Source organism: Salvelinus sp. IW2-2015, linkage group LG14, assembly GCF_002910315.2.
Source record: "Salvelinus sp. IW2-2015 linkage group LG14, ASM291031v2, whole genome shotgun sequence".
NCBI lineage: Eukaryota > Metazoa > Chordata > Actinopteri > Salmoniformes > Salmonidae > Salvelinus > Salvelinus sp. IW2-2015.
Window position 1 is genome coordinate 44,600,499 of NC_036854.1, and position 17,027 is coordinate 44,617,525.

Genomic DNA, 17,027 nt, shown 5'->3' on the forward strand with positions numbered 1-17,027 from the left:
ACTCGTAAGTGAAGGGCACTATTTGCCAGTCCTGTCTGGTCCAGCGACGGTGGGTTTGTGCCCATAGGTGCCGTTGTTGCCGGTGAGGACCTGCCTTACAACAGGCCTACAAGCCCTCAGTCCAGCCTCTCAGCCTATTGCGGACAGTCTGAGCACTGATGGAGGGATTGTGAGATCCTCAGAGTCAGTAGAAAGGCCTCTTTAGTGTCCTACGTTTTCATAACTGTGACCTTAATTGCCTACCATAAGCTGTTAATGTCTTAATGACCGTTCCACAGGTGCATGTTCATTAATTGTTTATGGTTTATTAAACAAGCATGGGAAACAGTGTTTAAACACTTTACAATGAAGATCTGTGAAGTTATTTGGATTTTTACGAATGATCTTTGAAAGACAGGGTCCTGAAAAAGGGACGTTTCTTTTTTTGCTGAGTTTATATATATTTGTATGCGGACCACCATAATAAATAATAATAATAAMAAGAAAAGTGGTCACTGAATTGTTTGATGAGCATGAAAACTATGTAAACCATATGCCATGGCCATCTCAGACACCAGTTCTCAACCCAATTTAACACTTATGGGAGATTCTTGAACGGCGCCTGACAGAGTTTTCCACCACCATCAACAAAATATAAAATTATTTAATATCTRATGGAAGAATGGTATCGCATCCCTCCAGTAGTGTTCCAGATACTTGTAGAATCTATGCCAAGGCGCATTGAAGCTGCTCTGGCTCGTGGTGGCCCAACGCCCTAAGACGCTTTATGTTGGTGTTTTCTTCATTTTGGCAGTTACCTGTAGATATCATCATGATAAGTGCATCATCACCCCTTTGCAATGTTATGTCGGAGTCTTTCTGATACCATTGTGATGCTGAAATAGTGCAGTTAAATACTATGCTATTAGATAGAATACTTTATATCTTTATTCCAAATACTTGTATCATAAAGACTTTGATATAGTGACATCTTGACATGTATATCATGTGGGTTTGTATGAGACATACTTATTTCAATCTCAAGTATGCATGATTATTTGTTGCTGCAAACTTCCCGCAAGTTTGGCAAATTTACTATGAACTATATAATGTGCCATAAAATGTTGCCAGACGATTGAAAATGTTTGCCACTATTGGTGAATTTGCAGCAAAACATTGACAAAAATAATAGTTATTGCCACTAGAYGCAAACAGAGTGCCAGAGGTTTTTGTCTGGCAAAAAATTCTCTCAAGATTCTATTTAAWTCTGTGGCAAACTTGTGGCAACAATACTTCTTGCCAGTAGTGGCAAACAGTTTACCAGAAGCCATTTCTGGTGAACACATGAGTTCCAAGAACAGTAACCGTTGACAATCAGTCAGGGGGAGAAGAAAAATCTGTTGGAAAATGGAAACCAAGCTAGCTAAAATACCCACCAGAGATGTCCGGTGAGTGTAACTTATTAAACTTCCTAATAAACTTGCAAATTGTGTATGCCAATTAAGGCCTGGTTAGCAATGTCATGTTTTGTGGGATAGTTTGAAACYCATCAGTTTCAATCTGTCAGCACCAATGACTGTCTAGTTAGCTAGCTAGTGTCTAGAGCTTAGCTACTGGGTGTCAGGTTGCCTAGCTGACAGAGTGAAAAGTTGCTGATGTTCCCTTGAGCAAGGTGCTTAACCCTAGTTTCTCTGGAAACACAAATGATTTAAAAAAAATCACAGTAATCGTTTTCTGTACACTAATGTTGTTTTTGTTTTGTGGTTTGTTAATGTTTCAGTGCATGCATTACAATGCAAGTGGAACTAACTATATTTCTGAGAATAGTGAAGGGCATTGATGGCCAAAATGTCATGATTTTAATTATAATTTGACAAATAAAGCATCAATATTTTAATTATGAGCGAGCTTTCCCCTATTCCTTCTAATTGACCAATAACTTAAATAATAATGGTTTAATTGTTCAATCTGAGACGGAGTACAGTACATTGCCTTTGTCAATCATCTGCTTTACCAGCAGTGAGCCTGAAGTGCTTAATTATGTGGATATAAACAAATTGAAAGCTGTTTAAAACTTCTCTAGGGTAGGGGGCAGCATTCAGAATTTTGGATGAAATGCATGCCCAAATTAAACTGCCGGCTTCTCGGGCCCAGAAGATATGATATGCATATAACTGGTAGATTTGGATAGAAAACKCTCTAAAATTTCCAAAACTGTTAAAATASTGTCTGTGAGTATAACAGAACTGATTTGGCAGGCGAAAACCTGAGAATAATCCATTCAGGAAGTCGTTTTTTTTTGGTTTTGTAGTTTTCTATTCAATGCCATTACAGTATCCGTTGACTTAGGACTCAAATTGCAGTTTCTATGCCTTCCACTAGATGTCAACAGTCTTTAGAAATAGTTTCAGGCTTGTATTCTGAAAATGAGGAAGTAAGAGCAGTCTGAACGAGTCGACCCTAAAGTGTCACAGAGCTTTTTCATGTGCGAGACKGAGAGAGTGCCTTTCTTGTTTACCTTTTAAATTGACGACGTTATTGTCCGGTTGAAATATTATCGATTATTTAGGCTAAAACCAACCTGATGATTGAATATAAACATCGTTTGACATGTTTCTATGAACTTTACGGATACAATTAGGATTTTTTTGTCTTCCTGTTTTGARTGCGTTTGAGCCTGTGGATTACTGAAGAAAACGAGCAAAGAAAACTGAGGTTTTTGGATATAAAGAGACTTTATCGAACAAAAGGAACATTTATTGAGTAAATGAATGTCTGCTGAGTGCAACCATATGAAGATCATCAAAGGTTAATTGTATCTCTATTTCTGACTTGTGTAACTGTTCTACTTGGCTGGTTACGGTTTGTAATAATTTGTCTAGTGGGCTATGTTCTCAAATAATTGTAAGGTATGCTTTCACCGTAAAGCATTTTTTAAAATCTGACACCGTGGTTGGATTCACAAGAAGTTAATCTTTAAACCTATGTAAAATATGTTTTGTTTTCTGAATTTTTATAATGAGTATTTCAGTATTTGAATTTGGCGCCCAGCAGTTTCACTGGCTGTTGAAGAGGTGGGACGCTGACGTCTCACGTACCCAAGAGAGGTTAAAGTAATTTTGTTCAACACTTGAGGAGAAATCTTGCAACTCTTCATGACTCATGCATAATAATATACTTTTAAAAGCCAAAATGGTATGTGAATGGTATTTTTTTCATTAAATGTGCTATGAATAGACTGTTAAAAGCTTTTCCAAAACAACATCTCTATAGTTGTGCTTTTCATAAAAGAACAGCATTTTGGAAACGGTAACATAAATGACACATTAGACAACCAGAATTGAATTGCTTTATAATAGGTTATAAAACACAATCATTAATGGATCATGGGTTAGCGTCCCAAAATGGCAGCCTATTCCTTATTTAGTGCACTACTTTTGACCATAGCCCTATGGAATAGTGTGCCATTTGGGTCACACCCTGTGACTCATCAGCCCCACAGCAGTGATGTCAACAACTTCATAAGTCATTTATCACTCAATCACCTCCTTATTAAAACCACAACTAATCCCCTCATTTCAAATTCAACAGTGATATACACACCAATTCATATTGAATCATCTCCAAATCTGATGCAACCATCTAGGCATATACCTCAATACCATTAGTACATCGTTATGTTTGTGTAAAGGCTAAAGGAAAGTTTAATAGCTTTGATGAGGTCAGAACAAGAAAATATGAATTGATTGACCCTTCAAACCTCACCTCCCAAACCTCTATARGGTAGATTTTATATTTAAAGTTTGAGGCTTCCCCTACCCTTTAGACACACGCACAGACACACACACATACAGACACACACCCTGCTGCAGTAGGAATGGAAACCCTGGGTACCTACCAACCTCCGAGGCCATCACAGTAATGTTGTGCCACGGCATGTCTTCCCGGTCCAGACTCTGGGTAGTCTTTATAACGCCGCTGTCCATGTCAATGTTAAAATACTTATCTCCGTGTTCACTGAGGTTGATGAAATACCTATTTTGAGAAAGGAGGAAGTAGAGYATAGTTTAAAAACGCATTAATACCGTTTCTGCACAGTCTCATAAAAATGTCATGCAGACCTGTGGAAATGGGAAATGCATCARGATGCAAAAACAAATTACCCTTGAAGGGTTGATGTCAAATGTATCCCTGTGTGCTGTGGAGTCTACGGTCCACAGTTTACAGTACAGTGGGTGTGCATCCCAAATTGCACCCTATTCCCTATTTAGTGCGCTACTTTTGACTAGGGCCCATAGGACTAGGGCTCACTGCAAGATCAGGACCCATAGGACTGCGTCAATCTAAGTATCATAATAAAAAACATCCCCATCAAAATATGTCAGTTTAAGCTACAGATTTCAGTTTTTATTTGCATGGGCTGTGTCTCAATCTGCTTATGTCCGCCTTCCGCATCTGCGGTTGAAGATGGCCGAGCTACAGCAGTGCAGTGATGTAAAGTACTTAACCCTTGTGTAGTCTTAACATTCTGTATACTCCCCACGTCCTAAGGGTAAAAAATGACCCGCCTTCACTAAACCCCTAAAATAAAGCAGCTTAATTGAATTTTAAACCCCAAATCTATTTTGCATGAAGAAACAACKTGTCATTCAACACAAACRTTGTGAATATKTGGGTTTTCCCTCTTCACAATGCAGAAAGACTGCATTTAGTCAGTGGACACAACTTGTTTTTATTACAACACACCTGTCATAATTGTTTTATTTACTAAAGTAGAGGTTTATTATTATTATTGCTAAAGATACTGCATAGGTGTAAACATACATTTTTTTTGCAAGAGATAGCTCTTGTATAGCCTAAGAAAGTTGAAGAAATGTGAAGAAAGTAGTTTTGAATGCATTTTATTGGAAGAAAGCAATAACAGTCTTGAACTTTTTTGGCAACATAGTGATATATTCTTATATTCTGTACAATGAAGAATTCAACTKCAAAATACTAGTCTTCTCCCATTTTTTTMAACCWTTGCKACCACCCACAAGGTGTATYAACAACAACAATAAATAAGAATAAAATAAYATAATAGATAAAAACAAAAATGTGAAGAACATAAATCAATCAACTTTAATTAGCACATGTAGGACAGTATGCAAGTGTGTGTTCATGGACTTTGCAGATGTATTTCTCACATGTGCAGGACATAGTATTTGTTTTACAGTCCTTCTTTGGGGGGAAAATTGGCATATCCTCCTCTTGCCTGCCACAACTGCAGCCTCAGGTGGATCAGGACAAGATTCAACAGCTTTCACAAGTGCTGCAGAGGCTGCTGTGCGGGGGATGRGCTCCCTTCTTTGAATGCGTGGGGTTACAAGTGCCTTTCCCAGCTGCCRCAGGAACACKCTCCMCTTGTTCAGGTTATCAGGCATCCAGGTAGGGTAGATCTTGTTCCATATTACGAAGGCATTGTATGAYGACAAATTAATGATGTTATGGAAGATGACCAGGGACCAGCGGGCAGTCATCCTCCTGCAGCTGTAAGTTCCAGTCACCTTGTCCAGGTTGTCRACYCCTCCTTTGTTGTGGTTGTAGTCCAGGATGACGGCTGGCTTCCTGTCCTCATGATCACTGATCTCAGCCATTTTGTGCGGTGTGCTCAGGAGCGCCACATTCTTGTTCCTCTTCGGGAGGTAAGAAACTAGAGTGGTAATGGGGGTGAAGGCAAACTTTGTTGAGAAGGAGTCTCTCCCCCTTGTTGCGAGGAGTGCAGGGGAAGTTCAGGCTTGTTCTTTCTAACTCTGCCAACCGTGGTGATCTTCCTCTTCAGGAGCTGCTGACTGAGTTTGATCAGTAGCACACATAATCTAAAATTCTCATTGTATGTGTGTGTGTCTTTGTGGTTTTTGTGGTGTATAAATGATTTTATAACTGCCGGGTCAAAAATGACTCTGAGACAATCTTTGTACCCTGGTGGTGTACAGCTTTTATGGAAATATGAACAAAGGCAATGTTTCGCTTTTTCTAATGTTGGGGTCCCTCAAATTTCAAGTTGAAAAATGATCATGTCGGGGGTTTTCTCTGTATAAGGTTCTGTATTTATTTTCTTCGTCAACCTTGTGTTCTGTTTCATTGTGTTCTTGAACGTAGCCCTGTTTCATTGTGTTATTGAACGTAGCCCTGTCTTTCAGTTGTGTTCATTGATTTCACCTGTGTTAGTTACTCATCTGGTCTCATCAGCTCCTTATTTAGTTCAGTTCATTCTGTTTGTGCCTTTGTGAGGTATTGCCAATTTTGACTCTACTAAGCCTTTTCCTAGCTCGTTTGTGAGAACCAGTTATAGCCTTCAGTCCTAGTTTGATTCATCTGCCTGTTTGCCTACCTGTGTATGACCATTGCCTGCCCTTGACCACGATTCCTGCGTTTTGCGAAGGCAAAATAAACACCTGCCGCACGCTGCGCGTGAATATACACCTTTTTCTCCCTGAGTATTCCCTKCAGAATACCTCACACAAAACCGGAATGGATTTAGGGGAGCTACAGCGGCGCATAACCCAGCAAGAGAAGCGCATGGAGGAAATCTGCCATCTTCTCCGCCAGCCTATCCCTATTCCTCCGGTGCCAGGTATCGTAACCCATAGCCCTCCTTCATTCATACCCATGCATGGAAAATATGATGGTTGTGTAAATGTCATCCCTGGAAATGTCAGGGATTTCTGATGCAATGCAGCAAATACATTGAGCACAACCCCACTAACTTTGCCACCGACAAGAGCAGAGTGGATGTTGTTGTGTCTCTACTCACAGGCAAAGCCCTGGATTGGGCCACTGCCATATAGACTGCCAACAGCACAGAACTCGGATCCAAGACCCATTTCCACACCCTCTTCAAAGAGGTATTRGATCACTATCCTTCCGGTCGTCCTATAGGACACCTCCTCATAGAACTTCAACAAGGACGCAATTCAGCTGCCGAGTGTGCCCTCGAGTTCCACACCATGGCTGGAGGGAGTGGATGGAGTGAGGCTGCTTTACTTACCGTCTACCGAAGAGTGCTCAATAGGGAACTTCAGGCGGAGCTGGCCTGTAGAGGTGACCTTCAGGATTTATATCAATACATTCATTTGTCCATCTCCATCGACCACCTCATTGCCGACCGCCGAAGAACTAAGAACTCTGCCACCCAGGAACCCGAAACCTTCTCTTTCCATGATTTCATCATCCTGTCCGAGTCTTCCAGAGCCCATGCAGTTGGGCCATGCTCCTCTCCCGTGTATCGAATGTCAAAGGCGGATCCAAAAAGGGCTCTGCCTATACTGTGGAGGGAAAGATCATCTACTCAGCCATTGCCCTGTTCYCCCCCCACGGAGAGATGAGAAGGGTCCCTCCGCTGCCATGCAGGTAGGCGTGTCCTTATTTCTAAATATCTCCCAGAAGCAATTCGGCCATCCCAGTATTGATAACCGTGAAGAAGGTTACTAAGTACATAGAGGGCTTGATAGATTCGGGAGCAGCAGGTAATTTTATCGATCACCAGCTAGTACAAGAGCTTGACAATGATCTAACACCTGTCACCGCTCTTTCTCCCTTAAGGATTAACACCCTGAACGGGCAGCCATTGGGCACYGGCTTCATTACGCACCTGACAAAGAGTGTCACCCTCCAGATTGGAGTCTTCCACACCGAAACTCTTCAACTCATGGAACTCTCCTCCCCCAAACAGCCACTCATCCTCAGACACCCATGGTTTTGTCGTCACAACCCTGCTATCTCGTGGCAACAAGGTGAACTACTGTCCTGGTCTTCTACCTGCGTCARCAGTTGTCTCAGCCTACCCTGCAGAGCCACTACCATTGAGGACTCTGCCTCTGCAGTGCCACCCACCATACCATCTGAATACGACCAGTAGCAATGTCTTCAGCCAAATCAAGGCCTCCACTCTGCCACCACATTGCCCAGGGGACTGTGCTATTGACTTACGCCCTGGAGTGTCCCCACCGAAGGGCCGTGTTTACCACCTATCTATCCCGGAAGATGAGGCAATGGAGAATTACATTGATGAATCACTAAAACAGTTTAATTTGTCCTTCTTCTTCCCCAGGTTCTTCTTCATTGGTAAAAAGGACAGTGGTCTCCGTCCATGTATTGATTACCGTTCCCTGAATGACATCACAGTAAAGAACCATTTCCCTCTTCCTCTGATCCCAGCGACCCTTGAACAAGTGGGCTGCGCCAACATCTATACAAAACTCGACCTGCGAAGTGCATATAACCTTATCCGTAAAGGTGACAAATGGAAGATGGCCTTTATCACCACACGAGGGCACTACGAATACCTGGTCATGCCCTACGGCCTTACTAACGCCCCCGCCGTCTTCCAATCCTTCATGAACAAGGTTTTCCAGGATATAATCAACTGCTTTCTCATTGTCTACATTGATGATATCCTGATTTACTCCCACTCSCTGAAGGAACACATACAGCATGTGCAAAAGGTTCTTCAACGGCTCCTTGACCATAACCTTTACGTGAAGACTGAAAAGAGCACCTTCCATGTAACCTCTGTAAACTTCCTCAGTTTCGTATGGACACCTGGAGGGGTCAGCATGGATGAGAACAAAGTCACCGAGAACAACGTCACCAAACCCACCACCGTTAAGGAACTCCGACATTTCATTGGGTTCTCCAACTACTATCGCCYGTTCATTCGGAACGTCAATTCTACTGCCGCTCCCCTCACCAGCCAAAAGACCCGGACCCTTCAATGGACTGATAGCACCCTGACTGCTTTCAACAACTTGAATCGCCTCTTCACCTCAGCTCCTGTCCTTCGTCAACCTGATCCGACCCTTCCTTTCACCCTGGAGGTGGATGCCTTCGAAGTGGGATTAGGAGCCATACTCTCTCTGAATATATCAGAGGGGCCAAGAAGTTAAACTCCAGACAAGCCCGCTGGGCTCTCTTCTTCACCCGTTTCCATTTTTATGTTACTTACATCCCTGGAAAGAAAAATATAAAAGCTGATGCTCTCTCCCGCCAGTTTGACCTTCTGTCCAGTAACTCAGACCCTACACCCATTCTTCCATCCTCATGCATTATGGGACCGGTACAGTGGGAGGTTCACTCTTCCATACAAGAAGCCCTAAACTCAGACCCGGCTCCTCCTGAGACACCAGRTGGGAAGAATTACATACCAGCAGCTGTTTGCCCCAACTGATGCAATGGTGTCACACGTCCTTGGGGTCAGGACATCCAGGCATTACATGAACCACCGAACTTCTAGCCCGTAAGTTGTGGTGGTACTGTAAGGTTCTGTATATATTTTCTTAGTCAACCTTGTGTTCTGTTTCGTTGTGTTCTTGTACGTAGCCCTGTTTCATTGTGTTCTTGAACGTAGCCCTGTATCTTTGTGTTCTTGAACGTAGCCCTGTATCTTTGTGTTCTTGAACGTAGCCCTGTCTTTCAGTTGTGTTCATTGATTTCACCTGTGTTAGTTACTCACCTGGTCTCATCAGCTCCTTATTTAGTTCAGTTCGTTCTGTTTGTGCCTTTGTGAGGTATTGTTCATTTTAACTACTAAGCCTTTTCCTAGCTCGTTTGTGAGAACCAGTTAGAGCCTTCAGTCCTAGTTTTGATTCACCTGCCTGTTTGCCTTCCTGTGTATGACCATTACCTGCCTGTGACTATGATTCCTGCCTTCTGTGAAGGCGAAATAAACACCTGCCATGTTTTGCGCGTGAATCTACACTTTTTTTCTCCCTGAGTATTCATTGCACTCTGTTTTGACCCTTAAGACATCACAAGGGTTAAGTATACTTTAAAGTACTATTCAATTTTTGTGGGGGTATCTGTACTGTACTATTTCGTTTTTTTTATTTTATTTTTACTCCACTACATTCCTAAAATTAATTGTAGTTTTTACTCCATACATTCTCCCTGACTGCCAAAAGTAGTCATTACATTTTGAACGCATAGAAGGACAGGAAAATGGTCCAATTCACCCACTTATCAAGAGAAAATCCCTGGTCATCTCTACTGACTCTGATCTGGCAGACTCASRAAACACAAATGCTTTGTTATAAATTATTTCTGAGGTTTGGAGTGTGCCCCTGACTATCCATATTGAAAAAAATATATATAATAATTAAATCATGCCATCTGGTTTGCTTAATATAAGGAATTGGAAATAATTTATACTTTTACTTTTGATACTTAGTAAGTATATTTAAAACGAAATACTTTTACTCAAGTATTATTTTACTGGMTGCCTTCCACTTTTTTACTTGAGTCATGTTATATTAAGGTATTTTTACTCAATATGACGAATGGCAACTTTTTCATTATTTTTCAAACTACAGTGGTGTTTGTTAGACCTTGAGACATCCCGGAAATCGGTATTTRCATGAAAACGTCTGTAGCGTCCGAATGGTTTGGCCRACAAACTAATATGGCCACTCTAAGCTCTCTGTTTTGCTCTACAACCCCCATGGATCTCGTTCGAAGGTAACCCATACAAATGAATGGAAGTATGGAGGTAGTTTTGTTGCAACACAAATCAGGGGTTAAATGTGTATCCAAAAACAAAAATTTCCTGAGCTTTCTTATATCTCCTCGATARAGGACAGACACTTCAAAACCATATTCATTATGATTTTTTTTTTGGACTGTATTTTACTGCCATTTATGAATGTGTTATTCAATCCATTTCTATCGGCAAAAGTAGTTTTACATTTTACATTTTATTAATTTAGCAGACGCTCTTATCCAGAGCGTAGTAGTGAGTGCATACATTTTCATACCTTTTTCCTGGTAAAGGCCAAATTCAATATTTTATCAAATTATATATATTTGTATATTTATAATTAAAGGGGTCCTAAAATGTAAAATCAAATAGCTATATAKTGCATGTTAAMACCATTTTAAAACAATTCCATATGTTAGCCTATATTCAGCTTGTTTCCTTAAGATTTTTATTATGTATGAAATGAACACTGAATGTGTGGTTGGTCATTTATCTTTTAATGAACCATTTGCACGTCTAATTTAGTCTTGGTTCTTAGAACTAATATACATTGGCATGGAAAGAAAGCACTAATAGCAAGATGGAGAGAGGGGAAAGACAATAAAGCAAAGGATTGCATTAATTTGCTATAATTAATTAATTCTCGTAAGCGTAGCTTGCTTACAARTGTAGAAGGCACACTCGGCAGAAATGCTGTCATGGTTTATTAAACGCTCATGTTTACAAGTGCACAAAGACTGAAAGAGAGATTTTAACAGCAAGGTTCAAGCGTTTGGTGATTACATGGGAGGAATCCAAAACAGAATGGGCGTTTTCATGATCATGTGATTCCATAAAACGTCTAAATAGTGAAATGTTTTTAAGTGTGATATTTTGACAGCACAAAAATGCCTAAACACAACCTCATATCATATCAATTGCTTGGTGTGGTGGGTTTTGCATTAGTCTATAAGGTAACTGAATACGATGGCAAAAGTTACACTCTCCTGGTAAACTGAAATCCTCCAACAAAGTGTGCCTGCCAATTATTCACATGTCAGTGTCCTGAGTTGGAGGACATTCGCTAATGACCTATACTCCTTATAGGGTTCAAGTAAGTCCAGAATTGGGCAGGTTACTTTATAAATGTAATCTTTACAGGTTCTAGTTAACTGTCCAAAATTGTAATCAGTAACGTAACTTTTGGATTACCAAAACTCAGTAATTTAATCTGATTACTTTCAGTTACTTTCTGAATGCTTTCCCCTTAAAGAGATTCTCCAGTACTTCTGTATACTTTTTTGCCAGTTGTTCTGAAAGTAGCACTCACGAGACAAAAGTGGTCCCCGAAAATTGCCTACTACCTCATATTTGCACCACGTCATTGCTCTCTCTCTCTCTCTCTCTCTCTCCCTCTCTCTCTCTCTCTCTCTCTCTCTCTCTCTCTCTCTCTCTCTCTCTCTCAGTTTGCTGTGTGTGCATCTTACTAGCTGTGACTCAAATGGCGAGGGGCTGAGGCTCATTGGCTCGAACTCGAATTGCTAGGGGGGCTGGCCCACGTATGGGAAAATGTAGGAAAAATGGCGCCAAACAGCTTCCATGAAACAGTTGCTTTCAAACTAGGAATTTCGTGTCTAATTGAGGTAAAACAGTAATTCTGCTCATAGATTATATGCATGTATGAACTACATATTGAAACATCAAGCCCAAAGAGGGAGGCTTAAAAAATGCTTATTATTCACCAAAATTCCAGAGCATGTCTTTAAGAGGCATTAGAAGACTAAAAGGATCAATCAAACGCATTTGGTGTGTCATCAAAGTGGTCTCTGACTTGTGGTGYAACAAATGTAAACGTGTGAATTTTTTTCACTGCTGAATTAAATGTCATTGGGAAAATTGAAAGGTGTCATAATGTATTTTTTTGCAAACATATTTTATAAATGTAAAACCCCTTTCATTGCAATATAGATCCATTTTTTATGGTTCTTTATATAACCTTTATGGAGAATGGTTCTATAAAGAATTATTATTTATAGATCCTTTCAAAGAACCATACAGGTTTTTAATATTATGGGAAGCCATATTATATTCTTAAAATTCCATAGGTGTTATTATTGGGTTAGGTGACAAGTTMAATCAAGTGAGCTTCKTCTGGAACAGCTGCAGTTRCCTGAGGAGAGAATTGAAAACCATTGATTGATTTAGTCAACCGTTCTCAATTGTTCTCAATTGACTCAAAGTCTTTTACAAGACACTGTCACTGGCCATAGTATAGAATGGCATAAAACAACGTGTTAYATGAACTGGAATGACACTCACTCCCGGTTGCCCAAAAAGAGCCGCCCCAAAATATTCTAATGAGCTGCCTCCCTTACATTTTAATTATGACTAAACGAGCAAAGAACCCTTTGGTGAACTGTAAAGAACCATCAAAGAACTCAAAAGGTTAATTTTAGTCATTATGATTCCACATAGAACCATCACCCTTCCCGAAGAACCCTTGAGGAACCCTCATATTTTAGTGTGTACAGTTAGTTTTTTTGTAATCAGATAACTCTCCAACCCTGAGTCATACATAAGGCTTTATTAAAAATATGTTAGTGCTATTACAGAAGACCATTTACAGTGCACTACAAGTGTGACACAGGTTATTGTTAACTGTTATGGAGTTGCTAGAGAACTCTCATCGTGGAGGTGTCAGATCAGACAGCACCTTGGTCCTCAGAGGGACTTGAAGATGTTGCTGTGATGATTATGACTCACCACCTTGTTCGGCAATTAAAATGTGTCAATAACAAATGGACCTGAAACGATCTTTAAAAAAATCAAACTACTGGCCTTATTTCTTCGTATCTTGAGGGAACATAAATGATACATGAGGCAAAAGCAGCATCAGCGATCAGAGAGAGAGAGAGACTGCTATCTGTCCCCAACAGCAAACCGTCAACCACCAACTCAAGGAATATTATTTTGTGGCATTTTTCTTTTTCTCAGTTCAAATTGATTTTTTTCAAACCTTTCCCATTGTCTCTTCCATTCTGGTGGTGAACAGTGAGACAGAGAGCTCTACGAATTAGATGAGGGGGGGGGGTATCCCACCAGGACCCTTTCATATGTAGATTTCCTTTTGTTTAACACAAATCCCTTTCAAATCTCTTAAACTGCTGATTCACAATAAGAATCTTGTTTAAAAAATGTCAGACTCCGTCAGCTTCTCTATCACTCCTTGAAAATGTATTATAGATACATCTTTCTTCATAAAGGGTCTGGCTAGCCAGCCTGTCTTTTGCAGACATGACGGAAAGAGATATGGCCACAATAACATGTGAAGGGACTGCGGTTCAGTGCCTAATACAGTTGAGGAATTCCCATATGTACAGAGTGGTGTTTCACCAAACCAAGATCTTATATCATGTAATAGGGACTATTAGATTGCAATCTATTGGGGTATGGATAATATACTGTATCTGATATGAGGTTATGACACAATTCCCTCTTCATTTCTTGGAATGTGAAKATGAATACAAGGTTTGTATAGACTGAATGGCCCAGAGCTTTTAGACATGATAACTGGAGCCCATGCCGTGCAAACTAGGAAAGCTGATTCCTATTAGGACACTTGAAGGGTTGTATGTTTTTTAAAATCAGGTTAATATTACCATATCTTTGCACGTGAGCAAACATGCATATTATGTGTTGTCTAGTAGAGCCCATTTGCTGCTTTTACATGGAGTGGACACATGATTAGCCTAGTTCTGGATCCTGTACTACACAGGCTTAGGGATGAGGTGATGCAGACAGAGAATAGATTGTCTCCAAGCTCTTACCTGACAGGACTGTTTTTGCTGTCCGGATCCCGGGCTGTTACAGCCCCCACCTCTGTACCAATATGAGCGTTTTCATAAACATCCATGATGTAATAATCCATAGAGAATACAGGGGGCTCGTCCACATCTCCCACAGTGATCTTTAGGGTGGCAGTGTCTTTGAAAGGACCAAGGTAGGAAAAACGAGGTTCCACGTGGGTATTCACTCCTTCAATGTGAAGGGTGTAGGTCTTCTTCCTCTCATAGTTCAGTGGCTGTATGTCCAGGAAAAAGGCACCAGGAAAACATGCAGGATTAGGAACATACTTCATTCCACTTGTGTACCATGTAATTACAATGCAAGTAGCCTACTAAAGTACTATGTTACAACATGTTAACCCAATGTGTCTCACAGCAACGCCAGCATGTTTTAAACATTGTGTGCTTGCGGTGTCTACAGACTTCTGGATTGTACCATTGGGTTAGTCCTATGTCTTCTGTATCAATAGATATCAACCATTCGTATGTGTGATTCATGGGGGCTAGAGTTAGAGCGGTGTTTGTGAGACCGAATGGTTTGAGGTTTAAACTATTAGCTCTATCGATGAAAAGCTGAGATGCTCACGAACACGCACATGGAACATTTGCTCTATGACGCTCACAAGCTATAGAAGTGTTGTTACAAGGTAAGTGGTTCTTCTACAAAGAAGATCATTAGAAATCCCATGACATATTGTCAATAATACTGTAATAAGCTCACATGGTTGCTGTCACAAACTCCACACAATTGTCACTGACTAGTTGCATATTAATTTCACAGCGAGCAAACAATTTCTGTACAGCATTCATATGAATTCATTTTTATCAGGTTTTTGCTCTGGCAAAACATTTCTAGTGACATTTGTAAAATGGAATGGAAAAACACTTAAGTGTGAGGCCAAATACAGGGGCTGGACATGCAGATAAATGAAAGTCAGAWAAATMAAAAGCCAATCTTTGCTGGGGTCTCGGGAGAGATAGGGTTAATACAGCTGTTCCCAAACTAGGGTACGCAACCCCAAGTTTCCAAGACCACAGTGTTCTCCATCATTGGGAAATGGAAAAAGTATGGAACTACTCAGACTCTGCATAGAGCTGGCCGTCCTACCAAACTGAMCAAACGGGCAAGGAGGACGTTGGTCAGAAAGGTGACCAAGAACCCAATCACTAGTGACAGAAATACGGAGTTCCTTTGCTGAGATGGGAGAACCTGCCAGAAGGACAACAAACTCTACAGCAGCGGTTCGCAAACTAGGGTTTGCGATCCCATGTGGGTTCGTGTAATATGAAAATGGAGTAGCTGGAGAATTTCTCCAAAACAATAAATAATAATCATAATCATAATAAATATATACATATATAAATATATACATACATACATACATATATACACATACYTATATCCTACCAGCAAGACATTAGAAACTGTAATATCTTATGTTTCACCAAGTCGTGGCTGAAAGATGACATGCATAACATACAGCTGGCTTGWTATATACTGTACTYGCAGGATAGAACAGTAGCCTCTGGAAGACAAGGGGTGGRGGTCTATGTATATTTGTAAACAACAGCTGTTGCACGATATCTAAGGAATGCTCAAGGTTAAATGAGTCAGGTTTGTAGGCCTCCTTGCTTGCAGACACTTTTTCAGTTCTGTCCTACACCCCCGTGCTTCATGGTTGGGATGGTGTTTTCGGCTTGCAAGCCTCCCCTTTTTTCCTCCAAACATAACGATGGTCATTATGGCAAAACAGTTCTGTTTTTGTTTCATCAGACCAGAGGACTTTTCTCCAAAAAGTAACAACTTTGTCCCCATGTCCAGTTGCAGACCGTAGTCTGGCTTTTTTATTGGCGGTTATGGAGCAGTGGCTTCTTCCTTGCTGAGCGCCTTTTCAGCTTAGGTCGATATAAGACTCGTTTTACTGTGGATATACAGTGGGGAGAACAAGTATTTGATACACTGCCGATTTTGCAGGTTTTCCTACTTACAAAGCATGTAAAGGTCTGTAATTTTTATCATAGGTACACTTCAACTGTGAGAGACGGAATCTAAAACAAAAATCCAGAAAATCACATTGTATGATTTTTAAGTAATTAATTTGCATTTAATTGCATGACAASAACGATGAGACAGCCTATAGGGAGGAGGTCAGAGACCTGACCGTGTGGTGCAAGGACAACAACCTCTCCCTCAACGTGATCAAGACAAAGGAGATGATTGTGGACTACAGGAAAAGGAAGATTGAGAACGCCCCCATTCTCATCGACGGGGGGGCGTGTAGTGAAGCAGGTTGAGAGCTTCAAGTTCCTTGGCGTTCACATCACCAACAAACTATGGTCCAAGCACACCAAGACAGTTGTGAAGAGGGCACAACAAAACCTATTCCCCCTCAGGAGACTGGAAATATTTGGCATGGGTCCTGAGATCCTCAAAATGTTCTACAGCTGCACCATCGAGAGCATGCTGACGGGTTGCATCAGTGCCTGGTATGGCAACTGCTCGGCCTCCGACCGCAAGGCACTACAGAGGGCAGTGCGTACGGCCCAGTACATCACCAAGCTTCTTGCCATCCAGGACCTCTACACCAGGCGGTGTCAGAGGAAGGCCCTAAAAATTGTCAAAGACTCCAGCSACCCTAGTCATAGACTGTTCTCTCTGCTACCGCATGGCAAGTGGTACCGGAGCACCAAGTCTAGGTCCAAGAGGCGTC

General features: G+C 41.0%; 1 protein-coding gene across 1 annotated transcript in view; it reads right to left on the bottom strand.

The window, feature by feature from the left end:
- LOC111972514 (cadherin-18-like) overlaps positions 1-17,027 on the bottom strand; it is a 238,513-nt gene that overhangs the window by 46,814 nt on the left and 174,672 nt on the right. The window contains exons 7-8 of the mRNA XM_023999516.2: positions 14,299-14,552; positions 3,878-4,014 (exon numbers count right to left, since the gene is read on the bottom strand). Coding sequence (XP_023855284.1) covers positions 3,878-4,014; positions 14,299-14,552 — 391 coding nt within the window. The remainder of the gene's footprint in view (positions 1-3,877; positions 4,015-14,298; positions 14,553-17,027) is intronic.